The 23,753-nt window shown below is 41.2% G+C and overlaps 1 protein-coding gene across 1 annotated transcript in view; it reads right to left on the reverse strand.

Moving 5' to 3' along the window:
* LOC102168861 (leucine-rich repeat-containing protein 37A-like) overlaps nucleotides 682-23,753 on the reverse strand; it is a 47,151-nt gene continuing 24,079 nt past the window's right edge. The window contains exons 10-18 of the mRNA XM_018064014.1: nucleotides 16,521-16,592; nucleotides 15,913-15,987; nucleotides 11,985-12,103; nucleotides 8,014-9,818; nucleotides 7,495-7,599; nucleotides 4,135-4,145; nucleotides 1,123-1,177; nucleotides 899-1,041; nucleotides 682-790 (exon numbers count right to left, since the gene is read on the reverse strand). Of these exons, the coding sequence (XP_017919503.1) occupies nucleotides 682-790; nucleotides 899-1,041; nucleotides 1,123-1,177; nucleotides 4,135-4,145; nucleotides 7,495-7,599; nucleotides 8,014-9,818; nucleotides 11,985-12,103; nucleotides 15,913-15,987; nucleotides 16,521-16,592 (2,494 nt within the window). The remainder of the gene's footprint in view (nucleotides 791-898; nucleotides 1,042-1,122; nucleotides 1,178-4,134; nucleotides 4,146-7,494; nucleotides 7,600-8,013; nucleotides 9,819-11,984; nucleotides 12,104-15,912; nucleotides 15,988-16,520; nucleotides 16,593-23,753) is intronic.

Here is a 23,753-nt window from a genome sequence, read left to right on the forward strand (position 1 = left end):
AAAGGCTGAGATTTTTTATGTTTAAAGAAAAAACATAACCCAATGTGTGTTTTCCACCAGCTGGAAGGGGTGGAGAACCCCCTGCCAAGACAGGGAACACATCTGTACATGAGTTTGAGAGCTTGGGAGAAAGTCAGGCCTTGGTCCTGTGGTGGAGGGAGACCCAGTGATCCAAATATTCTGTCAGCCCCAGTGACTTGCAAGAGGGGCCGAAAGTGGATGATCCTCCATGAGCAGGAGGTCAAGTGTGTGCTGTAAATAACTTGTACTTGATGAACCAGAAGAGAGAGCACCAGAGAAAACTGTTATTTGATTTAATGATCTATGCCCCCTGAGGACGACCTGTTTTCCAGTTCCCAGGGGCTGGTTATACGGGGGAAACCAGGGATGGAAGCCCCCCACCATCCTTGTATTTATCCTCTTCTGCCCGCGTTTCCTCTGGTGGAAGTTCTGGCCGCCCTGAGGGAGTCTAGTTTCAGAAAAAAGCTCTGCTTTTTTCTTGCGGGCCCTTGATACTTTACATAAATACTCAACTATTGACATTTTAATTCCTTACCACATGGTTAGAATTGGTTATGGATTTATACATTTTAATATGAGAAAAATAAGTATTTTACAAGTGACGCTGAGAAGCCAGTATTAGAAAATAAAATCTGCAGGTGGCTAGTGGCAGGACGGGGCTCACTCTGTGGCGGTGTCGGCGGCTGCCTCGCTCTCCTCCCCCGTTGGCTCTTCAGCAGCCGAGTCTGTGCCCGGAGGAGCCTCCTCTGTCGGTGCTGCAGGGGCCCCCCTGGGATAAGAAGCAGAGTGCCAAGCGTTTAGTTTCGAAAGGGGCACTCACACTTTTCATTATTTCCTCATCTGAGTCAAGAAGTATAAACCGTCCCCTGTAATTTACCCTGCATCCTTATTGAAAATCTCATCCTCTTCTGAAGACTCCTTGTCGTGCAGCTTCTGCGCCATGTTTTTCTTGCGTGTGGCGTTGAGAGGCCTGTACATGTCCCGAAGCCAAAGTGGCCGCCGCCTCCAGAAAAAGCCCTCCTGGGACACAGAGAGCGACATGTTAGTTCTGCTCCTCCCCTGCTCCCTCTGGCCACAGCACTTTTTCCTTCCCAAACCTACCTGACTCTCACTTGTCCCTGAGCTCCTCTTACGCAGCAGGAATCCAAAAAAGCCCCTTGGAGGAAAGCACACACAGTTAGTGTCACGTGCCGCTTTCCATCTCTCACAGTGTATTTGCTCTGGTCTTACCAGGGCTAAATGGGACTTCAGTCAGCAATCACAATGAGCAAAGTCACCACAGACCTGGGCTCTTGAGAATCACTCCATGCATGCTGGCTTCCCAGAAGCTCTCCGGGTCTGTCCACAATGGCCCCCCACCTGCATCTCTGGGGAGACCTGCGCATGTGGCTTAGCATGGCCTGCAGGCATGACTGCAGCCCCACTCACATTTCTCAGCCCTCAGCCAACTGCCCTCGAGCAGAGAAAACGCTGCACAGCCATGCTGGGCAGATGCACACTCCTTTCAGAAGCATTCCACGCTAGCCCCCTTTGGACTGAGTCTCCTGTGCAGCATTTGCTGGGGTGGGGGTCGGGGAGGGGAGGAGGTGCTTCTGTTTCCTTAGCTGCTCCATCTGATAAACTGCATCTCAGCAGGTAAACCCCTAAGTCCAACTAGCAAAGTTATCTAGCAATCTGACTTGCATATGGCAGGTTGTCACTGCCATATGCAAGGTGTGAGTGAATCGTGAAATCAGTTTAAAGGTTATGACCAGCAGGAAAATGCAAAAGTATTCTTTTTGAAAACAAACAGAATTGAAAAAGAAAACAAAACGGAGAGCACAACGAGTTTGTATCAGAAACCACTTCTTTCCATAAAGTATGTGTGTACTGAGCTGTGACATAAAATGCAGCTCGTAGCCCAAGCACAGTGTGATCAGGAGGGGCCCCCGTTGGAAAGGTACCACCTTCTTTTTGATAATCGCTAGCAGCGTGACCATGGGGCCAAATGTTTTCTTTTTCTCCATTTTTTTAAATTATAAAAGGAAAACTACTGTCTAAAGTTTCTTCCAGTTAAAACTGCATGAGGTTTGGATAAAGGGAATACGGAGTTGGGGGCTGAAAACCAGGCTGATGAGAAGGGAAGCTTTCCTGCCCCTTTACAGGAAGAACACATAATTAGTTCTACTTTTCATCAGCTTTGAGTAAGGCTAGCCCCCAAATCTCTAACTTCCCTACCCCAGAGCCTCCAAGAACACCTCTGACCTGGCCTGACGCCTACCACCGGCAGGACAACCGAAACCTCTCCCCGTCCACCCTCTTTCCTTAAAGAACAAGTGAGACCGGATGAATCCGTCCCAGTCCTGTGCCAGGCCAGATTTGGTTGGGGAGCTAGTTCTGCTGATAAATAAATTAGCGTAAAGCACTAGGGTAAATAAAGCTTCTTCCTGCCTTTGGTGAGGAGACTAAAATAGATGAGTTCTCAGCTCTCTTCTAGTTCTGAAATTCTACTTTAAAAGACCAGTGTTTACCTTCTGCTTCCTTCTTCCTCTGATGTTGTTCTATGAGAATAAATCTGTTTTAAAAGAAAACATGATCACAATCATGACAGCCGCTTCCAAATCTTTATTCATTACTTTTTATTCTCAGTCTTACCTACCCAGTGAGTTGACAACATTTTTAAGGACAGGAATTCTATCCTGTTTAAGAATCCTTTGACTCTCCCACAGTACCTAACCTTGGGTGTTGCATGCAGCTGGTGATACATTTTATGGACAGTTTTAGATCATGTTCAACAGATAATTCCTAACAAAAAACTTTCAGAAGTAGGGAAAGAAAACAAAAGTATTGACCAGAAACCTAAGCACTGTTTAAAAATCAAGAACAGGTGGGAGATGCCTATCATTACTGTTACTATTGATCACTGTGGAGAAGGGGGGTCCTAATCAGTACAGTAAGAAAACAGGAGAATTGGAAAGGAAGAGATAAACATATCGGCATATGAATGATGGACTTTAGAAGACCAAAGGAATCAACCAACATTTTAAGTACTGTAAGTAATACGAGAACTCAATAATACGGCTTATGTACAAAATCAAGAGATCAACATATAAGCTTTAATAGCTTTCCTATATAGCTCAAATAACTAGCTAAAAAATAGAAAAAAGATCCCATTTATAATAAGAATGCATAAAGTAACTAGGAATAAACTCAACCAAAAATGTGTAAGACTTATGTAATGAGAATATTAAAACCTTCCTGAAGGGCTTGGAGAAGAAATACATACATGGCATGGGATTCTATCTTCCGAGAATACTGTAAGGAGGTCAATTCTCCTCAAATTAACCTACAAATTCAATGCAACCTTATTTATATCCAAGGAAAATTTTAAGCAAAACCTGGTGAGCTGACATTTGGTAGAGAATATTTGCAAGAACACTTATGAAATGCATGAAAAAGAAGATCAAAGAGCAGGGCCTTACCCTAACAGACATAAAATTACATGTTACAGAGTGACTGGAGTTAAGCAGTCTGATTTGAAAAGATAACAGGAAAAGATAACTGGATCAACAGAATAGAATCCAAGTAAAGATAGTATTTTAGACAGGGGAGAAAGAATGAACCATTCAGTGAAAGATTTGAAAACAAGTGGATCTTCACGTACTGGGGAAAAAGTTAGATCCCCTACCTCAACCACACTAAAAATCAAATACAGCAAGTTCTGGGCAGATTATAAAAGTACTTCAAAATGATGACCAGAGATGATTTTTATGTCATGAGGTGACAAAGGCTTGGCTAGCAAAACCCGCTGCACATGAGCCTTGAGGAGAGGACGGCCCAGTGTGGCGGCAGACTGTCAGTGCCTCTCCTGCTCTTCTCAGCCCTCACCCGCTTCTCTCCTGGACTGTCTATCTTCTCCCTGTTGATTTATAAAACCCCCTGGAGTTGCCTAGTACTCCAGTGGTTAGGACTTGGCGACTTCACTGTGGTGGCCTGGATTTGATCCCTGGTCGGGAACGAAGATCCTGCAAGCACAGCACGGCCAAACAAACAAAAACAACCCCCCACCACGAACCTCTTTATAATAAACAGAGTTTGGCTTTCACTGAATTTCAGCGTTTCAAAACCTCCCACTGTTTCTGTCTCTGAGGAGACAAGGCAAAAGAGCAGAGTAGGGAGCACAGGCTTTGCAGTCGGGTGTTCTTGGCTCCTGCTTTTGGTTTGACCATTGGGGCCTCATGCTGATTTCCTTCCTCTATGAGAGCAAGACAGTAATACCATCCTCACAGGATTGTGGCGACTGAGTCAGACAATACACAGAAAATTCTTCATCTTCCACTTGGCATGAATCAGTGCTAAGTTGGTGTCACAGACCAGGTGGTCAGATTCATCAAAGACTCTGCTCGTGGTACCGGGCCCTGAGGCTGCTTTCCTGCCACAAGATTATTAAAATACTGCTTTTCTTCTAATACTTTTACGCAGCATTTTTTCACATTTATGGAAACATGTTTATTTAAGGTGATCTGCTATTATTCCTCCCCCCTCCCCACAAATAGTCAGGCAGCTTATTTGATTATCATTTATTCATTTTCTTCCACTTATTAGAATATTAAAACATGACAAATATCTTAAGAACACATGGGTCTATTTCCGGACTCTCTACACTACTTCAAATAAATATTCTGCTGCATTATTCCTCACTGTGGAAGTGGTATAATGCCTCATCTCTGTAACACCATTAGTGTCTGTCATGGGAAAAACATTGCACAGTCCCTGTCCTCAAAAACCTTGTAAGTGGGGAGAGGAAACAATGAAATAGTATAAATAAATACAAATGCAAGGGTAAACTACATGGAAATTAAAAACAGTAAAAAGAGGATGTTACAGGACCTCCCAGGTGGCACTACTGGTAAAGAACCTGCCCACCAATGCACAAGACATAAGAGATGCGGGTTTGATTGCTGGGTTGGGAAGATCCCCTGGAGGAGGGCATGACGACCCACTCCAGCATTCCTGCCTGGAGAATCCCAAGGACAGAGGAGCCTGGACGAGCTACAGTCCATGGGGTCACAAAGAGTCAGACACAACTGGCGACTAGCTCGCACATGGAGATATACTGAACAAGTAAAGGCCATATGCTTCCTGGAGATGCAGAGGGTAGAGTCTGGGCAATGGCCAACTACTAGCAAGCTGACCCCATGCTAAGGCCCCAGACCCCATGCTAAGTCCCCAGCCATCTAGGCTCAGAATTACTCTGCCCCATAAGAACTGGTGACAGGCCTCACAGGACTAGGGTCAGGAGGGCTGGATTATTCAGGGAAGTCTATTTGAAGAAAATGTGAGAGAACTCACATTTTCCTTTTGTGGCAGCTTCACTTTATCAATAATATCGCAGGACTGATCAAAAATCAGAATGCCAAATTCTTACTCGACAACAAGAAATACATCTGTTCTACAGACAGGGCACCTGTGTCTACACAACCAGAGAATTAAACTTCTGTAGAGACAGGCCTCCAAGGCACACCAAAGCACAACCACACACTCAAAAGGCTACTTGGTGAGAATAGAATTATAACCAAAGGAATCAGCTGAATCCCACATTAAATGGAAAGGCCTGCAGTAGCCAGATGCTCTCAACAGATGCTGCCTGGCGATGGGCCTGACTCTTCAGTTATGCTGCCTCGGGTGTCGTCTCTACTCTTGGACAAGGTGAGGCTGGGCCCTGCTGGTCCCTCTTCACCTTTTCTGTACTTTCACTACTGACCAGCCCTCCGGCAGATGGACACATTTCTCTTTAGCAGGTAACACATCATGTCAGGTTTTATTCAAGTCTGACAGACCAGGAAGCCATTGGTCCTTATACCGCTCTGCTCCCCTCCACGAGGCTCTTATGGAGCTGCCTTCTAAAGAACTGTTTAGCACTTTTGTAAGTTCTGAGGTGAGGGGACTGCTTTGCTGGGGCCCGTAAGAACTGGTGACAGGCCTCACGGGACTAGGGTCAGGAGGGCTGGATTATTCAGGGAGGTCTATTTGAAGAAAGATGAACTTGAGTTGGCTTTTGAGAGTCACAGGACTCCCACAGGCCAAGTAAAATAAAGGAATTTGTCTGTGCAAACACGCAGGTAAAAGCAGCAATGGGTACGGTATAACGAGCACATGGTGAGGGGCCGCTTTGGCTGGAATAGAGGGCTGCCAGGACAGAAGCAGCGATAAAGCAGACTGACTCGGTAGAGTAGAATCAAGACGGTCAGCTCATTGAAATTGCTCTTTTGGACCTCCCTGGTGGCGCTGTGGATAGGAGTCCGCCTGCCAACGCAGGAGACATGGGTTTGACCCCTGGTCCAGGAAGACCCCACGTGCCATGGTGCAGCTAAGCCTGCATGCGGCAACCACTCAGCTCCCACACATAGAACCCGTGCTCTGCAACAGGAGAAGCCACCACAATGAGAAGCCTGTGCACAGCAAGGAAGAGTAGCCCTACCACTTGTCTAGACCAGAGAAAGCCCACACAAAGCAACAAAGACCCAGGGCAACAAAAATAACTCAATAAATAAAGTTATAAAAAAATAAAATAAACGTTAAAAAAAAAACCCAAAATCTTCCTCTTAATGTTAGCAACTGCCTGTTGGGGAAAGTAATAAACCATTATGTAACTGAATGAAAGGTAAAGGGGCTAGCTCCAGGAAGATGCTACTCTAAACAGGACATACTTCAAGGTGGCCTAATGCAGGATTCTAACTTGTAGTGCTCTAATGGAACCTGTTTACACAATGCCTAACACACCGGAGAAGACAGCTGCTGAGGAGATCTAAGGCACTTCTATCTATCACCCGGGTCCTTATGGCACCCCACTCCAATACTCTTGCCTGGAAAATCCCATGGATGGAGGAGCCTGGTAGGCTGCAGTCCATGGGGTCGCTAAGAGTCGGACACCACTGAGCGACTTCACTTTCACTTTTCACTTTCATGCATTGGAGAAGGCAATGGCAACCCATTCCAGTGTTCTTGCCTGGAGAATCCCAGGGACAGGGAACCCTGGTGGGCTGCTGTCTCTGGGGTCACACACAGTCGGACACGACTGAAGTGACTTAGCAGTAGCAGGGTGACCGATAGCTACATGAGGGTGGGAATGATGTATTTCTCATCACTGCAGCCAACGAGGAGAGAAATTGAGGTAGCATGAGGCTGACTGTGAGTACATCAAACCCACATGGTGTTCTGAGTCGAAGAAATGTTACTATCGTGTCAACTCCGGCTTCTTATAAACTTAACTGGTCAGAATAGTCTAATGGCTTGTTATCTTGGATTCAGTTCCACAGATATCTCCTGGGAGTGGAGCTCCTATGAAAACCCTGGGAACACACCCTTCAGTAAAAGAACAAAGTACATCTCAGTCCTTGTGACTGAAGAGGAGTATCAAGTACTAGCAGGTGGAAAGGTGGCTTTGATTTTTCGGGTTGGGGGTTCTGAATCTGAATTAATAATTGTCCTTACCTCAATGAGACAGAACATTATAATCAAAAACATCACTACTACAGTCACAGATATTGCCAAGATGAGTTTGTTGTTATAGCCGTAACCTGGAACTTCTTTTGTGAGCTAAAAATAAATAAATAAATAACAAGTTTTTAAAAACAGGAAGCTGGAAAAGATGAAAGCTGAGCATTCTTAAACCTATTCTAAACAACAGCTAACTATTCTTAAACTACTAGAAGACTCCATCCTTTTCAGGTGGATAGCTGTTATCAGAAGAAACCAAATTTACAGTTATTGGTCTCATTGTTAGCATTTTCTTCTACAATGTATTTATCTTGTGTGTTATGTCCTCTTCTCATCTACCCTAGGAACAGTGACACCTTCTCTGAATGAGCAGAACGGGAGGTTATTGTCTTAGCCAGCTCGGCTGAGACAAGATACAGACCAGGAGCCCCAGGTCTTCCTGCTTGGGCACTTTAGTGGCGTGTCCTGAGCTGAGTGCAAGTCCAGGTCCCACGTTTCGGGCATGACCCTCACCTCACTGGACTCCTGCTCTTTCTGTTCACTCTGGGCTTCTGTGCTCTCATTGATGTAGTTGTCAGTTTTCCACTGGTCCGTATCCCATTCTGCCTTGGACACCTTTATTTCTTGCTGCTCACTGAGAAGCTTCATCAAGAGGCCTGTTCTGGAGATGAGTTTGGCGCAGGCCAGCTGCACGTGGGTCTCAGAGCAGTCCATTTTCAAAGTCCGGATGACGTGAGCAATGAGTTTTCTCACGTCGTTGTTGGGGATGAGGGACCGTAGCTGCTGGTTAAGCTGACTTTCAAACTGATCGCCTGGGGAGAGCACTGGGAAACTGATACTTGGGGGCTTAGAGGCGAACTCAATGCCCACGTTGTGGTACTCCCATTGTGTTTCGTTGGTGTGCTGAACAGGTGGCATGAAGTCCACAGCAGCAGTAGCATGTGCACTGGAGACATTACTATGGGCGGTGATTCTAGGTCTGGTTTCTTTGGGCAGAGTATTGTTTCCCGAAGAGATAACTGCTTCAGAAACATGTGGAGTATTGTTCACTGAACTAGAGTTTTCTTTAGGAGGGTCTGAAAGAGAATATAATTCTGAAAAACGATTTTCCTGAGGATCCAGTAATCCTGAAGATGAAAATGCCTCTCGTGGAGGGGAATTGATGAGACTCCTCACTGCAGAGAACAGAGGCCTTCTGGCCAGCATCATTCTACTGAATGAACCTTTCTTTCTCAGCTTTCGGCTAGTTTTGGCCTTTGGTGTTTTGTGGGCCACCCGAGAGCGAGCTTTATGGAAGAGGTATTTTTTTCTGGAATGCGAGACTGGTTTGGAAGACTTCATGTTTCTCACTCTAGCGTCGGCATCTTCTAAAATGAAAATGGTGTAGGATAAGTCTTTGGATTTGTTTTGAACCTCAGGTTGGGGTTTTGGAGGGAGGGGGTCGGAAGGCCTGCCCCGAGAGTACTGCTTCAGAAAAGAAGAGACTGCTGCCTTGTGTTCCTTTATGAACGAAGGCTCTGTGTTGAAGGAGTTCCCCACTAACTTCCTGGGCCTCTGCACCATGTCCAGCGCGTCCAGCTCCCTTGGGGATGGCCTCCTGAGCCTTCTTTCTTTGGCAGTGTTCTCCACAATTGGCTGGGCATTCTGTTTCTTCTCGCTGCTCTCATCTCCCGCATCTTTGAAGTGCCTTTTCTGTAGGCCCCTCGGGCGCTTGAGGACCCTGTTCACTCTGAGCAGCCTTTGCCCTGGGTTCTCAATCTCAGCTAGGCTGTTTTCCTGTGATTGGGCTGTTTCCAGTTTCTTCGGAAAGATCTGGCGTTTAAATTTGGGACCCAAAAGGTTGGCATGGATAAGCATGGCCGTTTTTTCTTTCTTTTTAACCTCATCAATTTTTTCTTGAATTTCTGCATCTAACAAGTTTTCCAGAAAGTAGAGTTTCCTCAATTTATTTTTATAAGTCGAATTGTTGTATATAGGCTTAACAGAAGGGTTCTTTGTATTGTTTTTGAAATGGCCCAGTGGCATATCTCCCTCATGGGCATTTGTAAAAAGAAGTTGAATGAAGGGCAATAATGTTGACTCAACATCTTCTAGATTTCCCTCTGAGAAATAAGGCAGTATGTAGTTCAGTGCGCTGATCACATCACTTTCGTCGTTAAAGTCCAGCTGCTCATTCATGAAGGCTGACAGACTGACCGCACTTTTGTCTGAGGACGCCCTCTCGGGCTCAATGGTCAGCTCCGTGCTGGTGCTCTTCTTCCGGGCCTGTAACACCTTCATGAACGACCCTTCTGCACTCCCTATAGATGCGTTCTCATCTGTCAAAAGAGAAGAGACTGCTTTTGATAACTGAAGACTGATGGGAGAGCTTTTTGTCAGTCCACAGTCATGCATCCCAGACAAATAAATTAGGGATCAGCAAATGTTTGACTGCCGCTTGGAAGGGAGAGAAAGAAACCCAAACATAAGTCAATGATTGACAACAATAAAAGGTGAAAAAAGATATCTTTTGAAAAAGTGACCATCTACTCAGAAGATTCTGTGGCATGAAATTTAGCAATTATATTTAGGATCACTCGACTGGCTCCCAAGGGACTGGCAGGAAGACAAAGAGTCCTCTCCTCAGATCTACTGTGACTCCTCACAGGCACATACCCCATCCTGCCCTGCCTCAGACGCAGAGGAGCATAAGGTCTCCCTCTCCACCTCTTCAGCGCACTTGCGTTCTTCCTGCTATCACAGATGATCATGACCACAACTGTTGCCGACAGGTCATCATCCGACCGTGTCCTCCACCCACCCATCCTTTGCTCAGTCCCTGCCTCCGTATATTCCAGCCCCTAGAACTGAGGGCTCTACGTCCAAAACTCTTACGTCACCTCGGCTCTTTGCTGAAATTCAGGCAGGGATCCATTAGCTAACATATAGCCAGCCTATATGCCAGAGTGGAATGTTCAACAGATCAATAGAATAATACTTGAAGTACTATAATGCAGAAGGGAAAAGCAACTTCTGTCAGTTGCCTACTTTGCTTTCATTTCATTTCACTTCTAATATTTCCAGTGTTTTGGGAAACCATCCAAAGCTTCTGACTGTATATGTACTGTTGTGTAGCTGGGCTTCTCTTCCAAAAGGATTAAAAATTTTAGTGGTGGTGGCAAGGGTCAAAGGAGGACATAAGGGTCATGAGAGAGGAGGGGCATGGGTGTGCAGAGAGCCTAAAATTGGAGACAGGAGATCTGGGTACTAGGCCATTGCACTGAATACCTCAGATCTTGCTTTTCCTCATCTGCAAAAGGAGATTAAAATTGCCTTTCCTGGCCCACTTCTGGGGGAGAAGGGAGTAATATAATTGGTAAAAACAATTGTTTTGAGGAGTTCCCTGGTGGGATCACGGTTAGGATTCAGTATTTTCACTGCCATGGCTCAGGTTCTATCCCTGGTCAGGGAACTGAGTGGCCAAAATAAAAATTTTTTTGAAAAATAAACAAAAATTATTTTTATATAAGTAACAAAGTGTTATTATTTATGATGTGTTCTAGACCATTGATAGATACCTGTATTCAAGCTATCTGGGCATCAAAGCGCATTTTGGAGGTTATCAAGTTAGTGCCAACAAATCTAATATATAGAAAAATAGTCAGAAGCACCTGAGGGTTTTGTGGATAGAAAAGTTTGAGATTCAGAACAAGTTCAGAGCTGGACAGTCTAAGAATAAAACTGCTCTTCCCCGGTAGCACTAGTGGTAAAGAACCTACTTGCCAGTGCAAGAGGTGTAAGAGATGCAGGTTCAGTCCCTGGGCTGGGAAGAGCCCCTGGAGGAGGGCGTGGTAGCACACTTCAGTATTCTTGCCTGGAGAATCTCATGGACAGAGGAGTCTGGTGGGCAACAGTCCATAGAATCTCAAAGAGTCAGACATGACTGAAGCAACTTAGCCCACACACAGTGCACCCACCCTTTACAAGAGCTAGCTGGAAGCTTCTGGTGGTGGAACCAGAAACTCAGGCTCCACTTGTACTCTTTTATAATATTACAAAAATAGACAAAATATCAAAAATATGAAAAAATATGTTCACATCTATCCTATAAGACAAAGGATACTTGAGACCTAATGTATAATCAGTTTACAAACTGATGCACTGTATGAATAAGTTCTCATTTGCAGACAGCACAGAATACACTATGTGGCCATTCATGTTAATGCCCTTCCCCTTTTCCTTCCTTTTTCTTGTTATTTTATGTATGTATATCAGTTACCTTATTAAGTTAACAATGTAACTAAGCTATTATTAGCTTAATAATGTAACCAAGAATCTGATTTTTAGTAAGAGTAGTTCTTAGAAATTTAGGGTTGTGGAACTCTGAATCAATAAAAATAATGCAGTTACATTATTAATTTTAAAATTTATCATCACTGGTTAAAAATAAAAATTAAAGAATTAGAAGAAAATTTAAAAATTACCATCAGGCAATTCAGACTCACCACAAAATGTGACGTTTGTCAGGCAATCACTGTCACAGTGCAGTTTGACTGTCTTGCAGACAACCTCAATAGTATTTTTAAATTGGCAGAGGCAGCAGGCCATTCGGATAGGTAAGATCCTATAAATGGAAATGCAGAGAATCAAATTTGTGGTAAAGGAGTTACTCGAGTAGGTGGAGGAGGCAGGCCAAGGCCACCACAGGCCAGTGCATAAAGGAGTTAATTCTTGGGGCATATGGATTGGAGAACTGGATACAGATCAGTTGGCCAGTTGCTGTTTTTGACTGTTGAAAATAAATATAGAGGCCAGAGGTGCCCAACAGAAGGATTAGGGTGGCAGTGAGGATGGTATGCCTAGAAAAAAGGGAATAGGGACTAGAATTGAGTGACATTGATCTGTAGTTTAATTCACAAATATCTCCTTCCAACCCAAAAACTTCATTTTGGGTTGACAGTACACAGAAGTAGGCAGACTTCTTAGAAAAATCTGAATAAGTCCCCAACTTCTGGAGTCTCTTTCTCAATTCCTATTTATGAGTAATAAATACATTAGAAATTACTCTAGGAATTAAAAAAAACACTCTGTGGTTAAACAATAACAGAGATCTCATTGACCAAATCTGGACAATGTGAACAGTCAAAAGAATAACATTATCATTACCACAAGTTATAATTAAAGAAGAGTACATGGGTTTATAATGATATTCAAAAAGAAAAGTGAGGGAGCTTTGCTTTATAGAATAATAACAGGTAATAAATGAGACAGGAATGATAAAATTAGGAAAGTGTCATTTACAACTATCAATGTAATAGTTGATTCAGACAGGATTATCACTGATGCACAGATGGCTGAAGAGTTGTCTGGAAGTAGGATCTTCACTGATCCCAAAGTTCAGCCCATATATTATTTATCAATTACCAAGGGGGAAAATAACTTTACAATGGAGACATATGTAAGATATCACCTTAATGAAGCGGTCAGACTTAGCAGTGGGCCACTTGAAGTGATGAAGTAGGAAGGATACATCACTTTTATAGTATTCTACTCCAAAATGTTTAGTTTGAATCTAATGAGGAAATAGACAAATCCAGATTGTGGGGAAAATTACAAAACAACTGGCTTAGACTCTTCAGAAATGCCAATGTCATAAAAGACCAAAAAAAAAGGCAGGGAAACATTCTACATTAAAGGAAACAAAGCCATGATATGCAGTGCCTAGTCTCTGATTGGGCTCCATATCACAACAAAACAGACTTCAAGAATATGATCGGCTTCAGGTCAAGATGAAGTAGTAAGGACCAATTTAACCTTTTACCTGAAACAATGAAAAAATCAAACAAAACATACGAAAACCAGTTTTCAAGAAACTGGACCTCAGGCGATCAAATTCAGTGATCCCCAAGAGATGGGAGATAAATGAAGTGACCCCTATGATTGCCCTAGCTTACTTCTTTAAGAGAATTTCCAGGTCATGGTACAGGGAAGAAAAACGCTGGCACAGACTGGTAGACCGACCCCCACCCCCACCCCAATGAAGAAATGGAGCTGAGAATCTGGGAAAACCAAGGTGGTGAGAGTTCACAAAGCAGAGTTATAGGGGTAAAGAAGTACACAAAGAACTCTGGAGATATGCAGAGGGGGCTCTTAAGTATTCAACAAAGTACTGGTCGCACAATATTTGTGTGAGGAATTAACTGATGCCAGGAAAAGAACCACATACAAGGATTAATAAGAAGAATAACTGCAAAATTCTGGAAAGCAATTATCCTTCAATAAACAATAAATTTTAAAAAATGAATAAATTTTTTTAAAAGTAAAAAAAGAAAGATTAACTGGATATCACACAGGGTTGGGTGTTGCTATAAATCAGAAGAGAAAACCTCTTCTGGTACACAGGAAGGACTTGTCTCACTAGTTGCAAATAATGAATTCTAGACTAAAGGTTACTTGAAGTGCTACCTAATGAATCTTAAAAGCTAGACCTAAAAGAATAAAATTATTTCGAGTAACTTAACTTTACCCAAAACAAAGCCCAAACGTTTTATAAAAATATATAGCACACAATAAGCTAAAATTTCACAATGTCTAGAATCATATGAAAAATTACCAGGCAGGCAACTAAGCAGGAAAATGTGACCTATATTGGGGAAAAAAGCAATAAATCAAAACTAACTCATTATCTATACAGATATAAGAATTAGTAGAAAAGGACATTAAAAAATTATAATATATGAAAAAGCTGGCTGACTGGGTGACTGCTGGCTGGCTTAAAACTTAACATTCAAAAAACTAAGATCATGGCATGTGGTCCCATTACTTCATGGGCAATAGAAGGGGAAAAAGTGGTAGTAGTGACAGATTTTCTTTTCTTGGGCTCCAAAATCACTGCAGACAGTGACTGCAGCCATGAAATTAAAAGACACTTGCTTTTTGGAAGAAAAACTATGACAAACCTAGACAGCATATTAAAAAGCAGACATACCGCTTTGCCAACAAAGGTCTATATAGTCAAAGCTATGATTTTTCCATTAGTCATGTATGGATGTGAGAGTTGGACCATAAAGAAGGCTAAGCGTTGAAGAATTGATGCTACACTGAGCTGAAGGTGTGTAATAAACTGTCACAATAAAGACCTACAGAAATAGTTTTTTTAAACTGCAAGAAATTAAAACCTGACCCCTTCCCTCATACCATACATGAAAATTAAATGGATCATAGATCTAAATGTAACTATACAACTTCTGGAAGAAAACACAGGAGAAAATCTTTGTGATTTTTGGATTAGGCAGTGGGATCTCAGAAGAAGATTTCTTAGGTAAGACACAAAAAAGCACAAACCATACAAGAAAAATTGCTAGAGTTCTTCAAAATTTTAAAACTTCTGGTCTTCAGAGACAGTTTAATAGAATGAGGGTAAATCACAATCTGAGAGAAGATATTTACTAAACACATATGTACGAGAAAGGAATTATTTTTCAGTGCTCTATAAAGTATTCTTAAAACTCAATATAAATATCCAATTAAAATAGATTTGAACAGACACTTCATTTTAAAAGATATCTGCACATGAATAGACACTCAACAGCATCAGCTATTAGAGAAATGCAAATTAAAGCACAATGAGATTTAACCACACACCTACTAGGAAGGCTAAAGTTTTTTAAAACAAATATAAGGATCAGGTGAAGATGTGGAGCAATCCCAACTCTCAGACGTTGCCAGTGGGAATACAAAATGAAACAGCCACTTTAGAAAACAGTTCAGCAGTTTCTTAAAAAGTTAAATAATCAATCAACATATGATGAGCAATCCCACCCTTAGGTATTTTATCCCAAAGAAATGAAAATATACATTTGCACAAAACATATGCTCACACATGCATGTGAATGTTTTTAGGGGTTTTGTTCATAATAGCCAAAACACAAAACAACTCAGCTGACGTTCATCAATGATAAATGCATAAACAAACTATATACCCACACAACTAGAATACTACTCGGCACTATTGCTGAGGGATGAACTGCCCACAGGTGCATCTGCATCAGTAAATCTCCAAGGAGCCTGGCTAAGTGAAAGGGTTAGTCAAAACCAAAAAGGCTGCATGCCACATGATTTAATGTATAAGATACCATGGAAAAGGCAAAATTATAAGGACAAAAATCAGATTGGTGGTTGCCAGAGGCTGTAGTGGGAGGAGGAGACTGACTACAAAGGGACACGAGGGGTCTTTTAGGGGGCTGGAGAAGTTTTTTATATCTCAAATGTAATGGTGGCTACAGAACTATAAGGCCATCAAAACACATCAAACTGTATATTTGTAAACAGTGAATTTTATTAAATGAAAATTATACATCAATAAACTTTAAAAAATAATAAACCTAAAAATACACAATCGAGTGAAAATAAATATAACAAAAATCAACTTACAGTGTTTCCAATTCAAGGGTCATCATGAGAATGCTTTCAATTGTTGTGAGTGACACTTGTGTTGTTCCCATGTCTCTGAAGGAGAAGCCCAAACATGCAAGATATAAACATATAATATAAACACAAATTCTAAACTTAAAATTTTTAACATGTGACTACTTCAATTCTGAATTCTTATATGCCTTAGATAATTCCGGAGAACTCTTATTGGAGAAATTTAAATTTGCATCATCAAATTAATGACCCTGGTGCTGAATAGTAAAATCTTTATTACCCTGACTTCTTATTTTCAATTGCATCTACCTCTCTTGATAACTTTAAAAAAAAAATAATGTACCCCTTATTCCTTTTTGCTTTCTGGGATAAATAATATTCCTACATGCATCTCCATGTCCCGTATCTGTGTGTGCTCTTCAACACTGCTCTCTTCCTCTGCTGGCTGTCTTACTCATATACCTTCTTTACCTTTTTTCTTTGCCAATAACTCTTGTATCAATAACCTAGTTAAAATTTAAATTATGGCTTTTTCGTCAAAATACTCAACCTGCAACAAAAGTAAGAAAGAGCAGAAATCATCTCAAGGGTCATGAAAATGCTGCAATACTCACAAATATTTTAATGCTGGCAATTTAAAAAGATACGAATCTTCCACTGCTGTCAAAGGATTACGATTGAGAATTCTGAAAAATGGAATGGAATCAAAATTGTCCACATTTTCAATGACATCCAAGAAAGTTTACATTCATTTTTGGGGCATATGGAACTTGGTAAAAAAATATAATCTTTTTCTGTCTTTACCTATAAATCACCCTTAGAATCCGTAAAGCACTATTCCTTCGGGAATTACCCAAGTCTCTAGATGATAAGAAGGAGAAGAGAAAAAGAGGGAAAAAATAGAAAAATAGTGGATAGTAAAGAAAAAATACGCCAAAGAACTTTTCAGGTCAAAAACCCTAGAAGTGACTATGCTGCTAGGAGGCCCTTGCTCCATAAGAAATACTATTTCTAGAGTCCTCCATAATTCAAGGTGTTTTTCATTTCTAGAAAATTTTTTATATTTCATAGTTTAAACTACCCAATTAAAGACAAAAATAGGACAGTTCCTTGATTTTGGAGCCAAAGAAGAAGAGATAAATTCAAGAGGAACTGGTGAAAGTCATATTCCCATCACGTGGTCCCATGTGTATCCTAGGATCAGAGCCTTTGCTACCGTGTATATAATCACCTGTTTGTCAGTCTCATAGGTTGTCAACAGTTTGAAAGCAGTGACCACAGTATATTGTCATTGTTATCCCTGTGCCTGACAGAGTGCCTAATATTTACTAGGTATTTAATAAATGTTTGTTGAATAAATAAATAACATTTTATTTATATATCAAAAAATGAAAAAATTAATTTTTTGGAACAAAGTTTTATTCCAAAATACTAGAACAGATTTTCTTCTTAGTTCTTTAAAACAAATAAAGAAAAGGAAAACCAAGAAGAAACAGGAAGAAAGGAAAGAAAATCTGTCTTTAAGGTAACTCCACCCAAGAATCACTAGCATATTTTTGCAGAATATTGTAAAGCTAATTATCACAACTAACATCTGTTGGGTTGCTAGCCATCTGTGACTGGCATTTAACATTTAATCCTCATAGTAATCTTACATGATTGACTTATTACCCCATTTTACAAATGAGGAAACTGAGGCACAGAGAAGTTATATAACTTGTTTTAAGTCATCAAACTAGTAAGCAGAACTGGAATCTGTACTCAGTTCTGACTCTAAAGCCTGTGTTTAACCTGTATGGGAAAAAAAATGAGGGATTAAAAATATCTGTTATGTTAACCTTAATTGTGAGAGCACTAAATATAGAAATACCTTTTCAAACTTCATCTATCCATCTGGGAAAACCTCTATGAGAATTATACTTTCTCTTTTTCTTTTTTTTCCCATGATCAAATATTTAATTAGCCTATGGTCACTGAGATTTTAAACAATGTTGCAGGCAAATCAGTAAAACTGATGGAGTAAGGACATCTGAAAATTCGTCCCTCCATAAAAGTAACAACAACAAAACTGACCAAAAAATGGTCAGAATCAACTTTTCCTGAACTCTGGAAATTTAACCAACAGGTTTGCAGCAAACCAGGGAACCATTTATTCAAGGAAAATAAATTAATTTCTGTCAGAACAATGAGATCTGTGTTGCCCCATTTTACAAATGAGGAAACTGTTCCAGACATTTGCTCTCCATGCCTTGAAAAATAGCCCACATTTCTGGTACCAGAGGAAGCAGAATGGACTGGGAGGGCCTTCAAAGCCTCACTTCCAAAGCACTATCATTATTTTACATGTTTGGTGGTTCCCTGGAAGACCTTACTTGAAAGGTTTGCCTTTGACCTGACTGGAAACTACCTAATGTAAAAGGCCTCTTCTCGGGTAGTATTTTTGGAAAATATTTTCAGGTAAATATTACAAGACAGTTGTATGAGGCCATGGATAATGGTTTGAGGCAAAAAAACAGCCTAACCAAAAAGCTTAAAAAGAAAAGCTCAGGGACTTCCCCGGTGGCTCATTGGTAAAGAATCCACCTACCAAAGCAGGAGACACGGGTTCGATCCCTGGTCCAGGAAGATCCCACTTGCCATGTGGCAACTAAGCCCTGTGCCACAACTACTTAGCCTGTGCTCTAGAACCTGGGAGCTGCAACTTGTGAGCCCATGCACCCTAGAGCCACCCTTGTGCTCTGCAACAAGAGAACCCACTGCAATGAGAAACCTGTGCACCACAACCAGAGAGTAGCTCCTTACTGCAACTAGAGAAAAGCCTTCACAGCAAAGAAGACCCACAGCCAAAAAGAAAGAAAGAAAGAAAAGCTGAGGAATGAGATGCCCACAGAGACTCTGTAATGTTCCAACACATTCCTGGGAAACTAGAAGACCACAGGACATAGTCTTGGGAATCTAAAAATAACTATTAGCCTTAGTGAAAGAGTTCAGCAAAGTTACAGAATGTAAGATAAATATACAAAAATTAGTCATATTTCTACACAACAGCAATGAATACTACAAACATGAAATTAAGAAAACAATTCCATAAATAACAGCATCGAAACAAATAAAATACTTGGGAAAAATTTTAACCAAATAAGTGCAAGATTCACACTGCAAAGTATGAAACATTGTTGAAAGAAATTAAAGAAGGTCTAAATAAAATGGATAGGAAAGAAACCTTATTAAAATTTCACCACTTCCCAAATTGACCTCATGTTTCAGGGCAATGTCTGTCAAAATCCCTTCTTTCCAGAAATTGCCAACCTAATTCTAAAATTCACATGGCAATTCAAGGAAAAAGAAAAACCGAAACAATGTTGGTGGTATCAAAACCCAGCTTAAGGCTACTGCAATCACAGTGTGGGGCTGGCATAAGAATAGACACGTTAAATCAATGGAACAGAATTGACAGTACAGAAATAAAGCCTTATATTTATGGTCTATTGATTTTCAACAAGGGTGCCAAAGCAACTCAATGTGGAAAGCGTAGTCTTTTCAAATAGTGCTGGGACAACTGTACATCCACACACAAAATAATGAAGCTGGACTCTTACATGTCACACCATATAAGAAAATTAACTCCGAATGGATCAAATATCCAAAAGTACGAGCTAAAGCTATAAAACTCTTGGAAGAGAACAAAGGAGTAAATTTTTATGACCTTGCATTGTGTATGTGCTGTGCTCAGTTACTCAGTCAGGTCTGATTCTTTTTTGACCCCATGGACTGTAGCCCACCAGGCTCCTCTGTCCATGGAATTTTCCAGGCAAGAATAATAGAGTGGGTTGCCACTTGCTACTCCAGGGGATCTTCCTGATTCAGGGATCAAACCCACATCTCTTGCATCTCCTGCATTGGTAGGCAGATTCTTTACCCCCAAGCTACCTGATACCCAAAGCATAAACAGAGGAAAAATAGATGAACTGGACTTCATAAAAATTAGAAATGTTTGTGCTTCAGAAGACACTATCAAGAAAGCGAAAAAAGATAGGACTTCCCTGGAGATTCAGTGGTTAAGAGTCTACACTTCCAATGCAGAAGACATGGGTTCAATCCCTGGTCCAGGAAGATTCCACATGCCCCTGTGGGCAACTAAGCCCCCATGCCACAACTACCGAGCCCACGCTCTAGGGCCACAGCTACTGAAGGCTGCATGTTCTAGGGCCCTCGAGCCACAACTCATGAGGCCCTGGGCCACAACTACTGAAACCTCCGCGCCCTAGAGCTTATGCTCCACGAGAGAAGCCTCTGCAATGAGAAGCCTGTGCACTGCAGCTAGAGAGCAGCCAGTCACTGCAACTAGAGACAGTCTGTGTGTAGCAACGAAGACCCAGCATAGCCAAAAATAAAGAAACAATAAATAGAGCAGCGTGTACACGTCAGAAAAGGAAAAATGTGAGTGTCACATGTTTGGTGAGGCACAGTTCCTCAAACTTTGAGGAGCTGAAAAACAAACTTTTGGCATTAAAACCTATCAGATCACTGACGGGCTCCTGTGACAGTGAATTGCTTCACTTTTGCATCTTCTCCTGTCCACTTTCCCCTAGTCATCATGAACGCCTATATATACAAATGGAATGTCATAAAGCAATAGGTAGCCAAAACAGTTTGGCAAAGTTTGTTATCCTTCTCCAGAATTATCTCAATTCTCCAACCCTTCACTTTTTCTTAATAGCTTGCCCGTGGTCTTGGTTCCATGAGCTCACTGTTTTTTTCTTAACCAAGAAGCCCTTCTCTGAGATGAACACCCTTGTGTTCATCCCTAGTGAAATAAAAGTGTGCGGCCACTCTAAGTTACCGTTTCTTCCTCCTGCCTTTAACGCAGCCTTTTGTTCACTAAGCTTGTGTCTGGGCAAAGGGGAGAATGAGTGCGAAGGAGTCAGCAACTCAATGTGGGGGCTCCTACAGCACCGACTTTCCCACAAACCAAAGGACAAATGGTTTTAGATTCACAGTGGACACTGTGCTACAGATCATGTCCATTTTGGCTTGGTTCCCTCATTTTACACATAAAAGGTATGCCAACTTCTAGTCCATTACCTTTTTGATTCATGAGCTTATCTTTACGGAACAAAACATGGGAACAGGTTTTTTTTTTTTTTTTGCAACTTTTTAAAAAGTTTCATTTGAATAATTTCAAACTTATAAAATGTTACAAAAACAAACAGATCAAGGAATATGTATATATTTTTACCCGGATTCCCCTAGGCAACAGTTTTTATTAGCCTCAAAGACCACCTCAGAGTCAAAGTTTAAGGAATGCTGTCCTAAATGGTTTTGAAAAATGTATCTTATTTGAAGAATAAAGTTCAAATGTTTTCGCATCAGCCTTCTGCTGTAGAACACAAAATAAGGGAACATTTCTTACCTGTTATTTTTTTCTCCAAATTCTTCTATACAGGTCCAGACAGATGGGCTACGTTTCCTTTCTATTAACTGAGGAGACAGAGAAGAATTGAGGACTGAAGCTTGTCATCACTGTCCTGAGTGTACTGAAATCCTAACAGCTTTAGCTGAAAAAATGTCCAAAGCAGGCAGTGAAAACAGATTTCAAATAGGACAAACTCCACAACTATCTATGCTAGAATCCCAAGGCAGGCAGGGCAAACTGGTTCCTTGGAGGAAGGCAGTCAAAGAAATGAGCAGAGTGACCTGGACCCTGTTCCAATATATTTGAAGTACTTGGGGATGGGCTGACCCCCTTTCCTTTATTCATCTACATAGGTCCATGAGCCATGAGAACATGACTCCCCACGTGAGGCTCCTCAATACAAGACCTCCAGCTGCACCACGTAAACCCTTTCTTGGGATGGGGTGGGGGCAGCCTAAAGAATTTGAAGTGGTGAATCTGTCTTTCCGTCCAAATTCTGAGAATAGCCTTGAAGAAGAGTCCTTGGCAGGGAAGAATAGAGAAAGAAATAAGGGAATCAGGCAGACCTGAGTTTGAATTCTGATTGTCACTTTCTGGTACAGTGACTTGAATAATGAACATCTCTGTCTTACTTAGTACCATTTACCTTGTAAGGCAGCTTGAGGATTAAGTGAAAGAGCATAAGCAAAGCACCCAGCATAGACTGGGCACAGAGTAGGTGCTCAGAAGTGATGATGTCATATTTGCACTGGCCAGAAACCCTGGGGATGCCCAGAGGTGGCCTGGCTAAGAGCTCCAGAAGTGTGGAATTATCACAGGGAAGCCAGAGCTCTCTGCTCTAAAGGCGCTATTCAAGTTAGAAGCCAACTTCAAGATGCAAGGTACAAAGAGCCAAACTGTCATCAGTTAGTTCCTACTGCAAGGAAATGAAGAGCTGCGTAGAAAATTACTTGCAAAGCTCATAAGCGGTTTTGCCTCTTATTAACAGTGTGAATCTAGGCAAGTTATCCAATGTCTCTGAGTTTCAATTTCCTCATCCCCAAAATGGGGATAATAAGAGTTGTTGGGAGAATAAAAGTGTGAAGTAATATGTATTTAGTATTTACCATGTATCAAGCACTGTGGTAAAAGCTTAAGGCGCACTATCTTACTTGTATAGTAAGTATAGTGCCTGGAACATAATACATATCTAAGAGATGTAGGTATTAAAGAAATGTTATAGGGCAGAGGAAGAATTACTATGCTTTTGACAGAGAGAAGAAACGTTGTAATATAGGTGGTAAGAATAAGATGTAGTTGGGAGAAGAAAAATAGAGTAGTTGCTAGGTGTGACAATCTCAAATTTTTGAACTATTACAAAAAAACAAACAAACAAACAAACAAACAAAAAACCCACAACCAGAAACCCTAAATCATCCCAGAGGACAGACCCAAGTGAGTTCTTTTTCATTTTTAATGTCGATGCCATTCTGAATCTGAGAAGCTGCCAGGATTCCAGTACATACCAAAAAGTGATGACGACACCCTCCAGTGTGCTAACTTTTGTGTGTACACAGCTATCTAAAGGAAACCAAGGCCAGCCGACTGGGAGGCTTGGTGACCACAGCTCAATTTGCCTTCATGGTATGACCGCATCCCTCTCATCAATATTCTCAACAGTGGGGTAAATAATTCAATAGGGATAAGGCTTTGGTTTTCCTCTAATTTTCTCATAATGCTTATGTTCTTGGTACAATATTGACGTACCACAGACAAGCCAGCATGTGAACATGCTCTGTTTGGATAATTAGATAGCCTTTCTACACTGTACAGTCCTTCAGTTTCTAAAATCATGGAGCTTGTATTGTTAAAAACAATGAAGTGACTAAAAGAATTTAAAAAAAATAAGCCATCAGTCTGGACCTGTGTAGGTGAATGAAGGAGAAGCACTTTAAAGTCAGAAAAAAAGTATACTTAACATTTAGGATTATCAACCACTGCTGGTGAAAACATTTCATTTCATTCCTGATTTCATCTGAAAGAAATATGATTATTACTGCCATTCACAAAGTTGTACTTAATTAAAAAGCCCTTGGTCAACTTTGAGGTGAATTTCAGATTCAGAATAGACACTGCTAACCTGGTTATCTGGTGTTTGTCAATAACATACAGGCTTCATTTAAGAAATCTACTGTTGTAATTACCTGAAAGCCAGTGAAGAATCAAGTTTTTGTAGGGCCTGAACCTTATCTACTTTGGGAAATTCTAATAAAAGCACACAAAGATAAGAATACAAAAATTGCTAGGACCACTCCCAAGACTTTGGAAGGGACTTATGCAAGTAAGGAGCCCTGAAGCTTAAACTTCATTTAATTCATGATAAATCCACCTCAACTGGGGCCCTTTACCAAACTTACTTAATGCAAGGGAAAATATCACTTCAACTTATTAA

This window comes from Capra hircus, chromosome 19 (assembly GCF_001704415.2).
Source record: "Capra hircus breed San Clemente chromosome 19, ASM170441v1, whole genome shotgun sequence".
NCBI lineage: Eukaryota > Metazoa > Chordata > Mammalia > Artiodactyla > Bovidae > Capra > Capra hircus.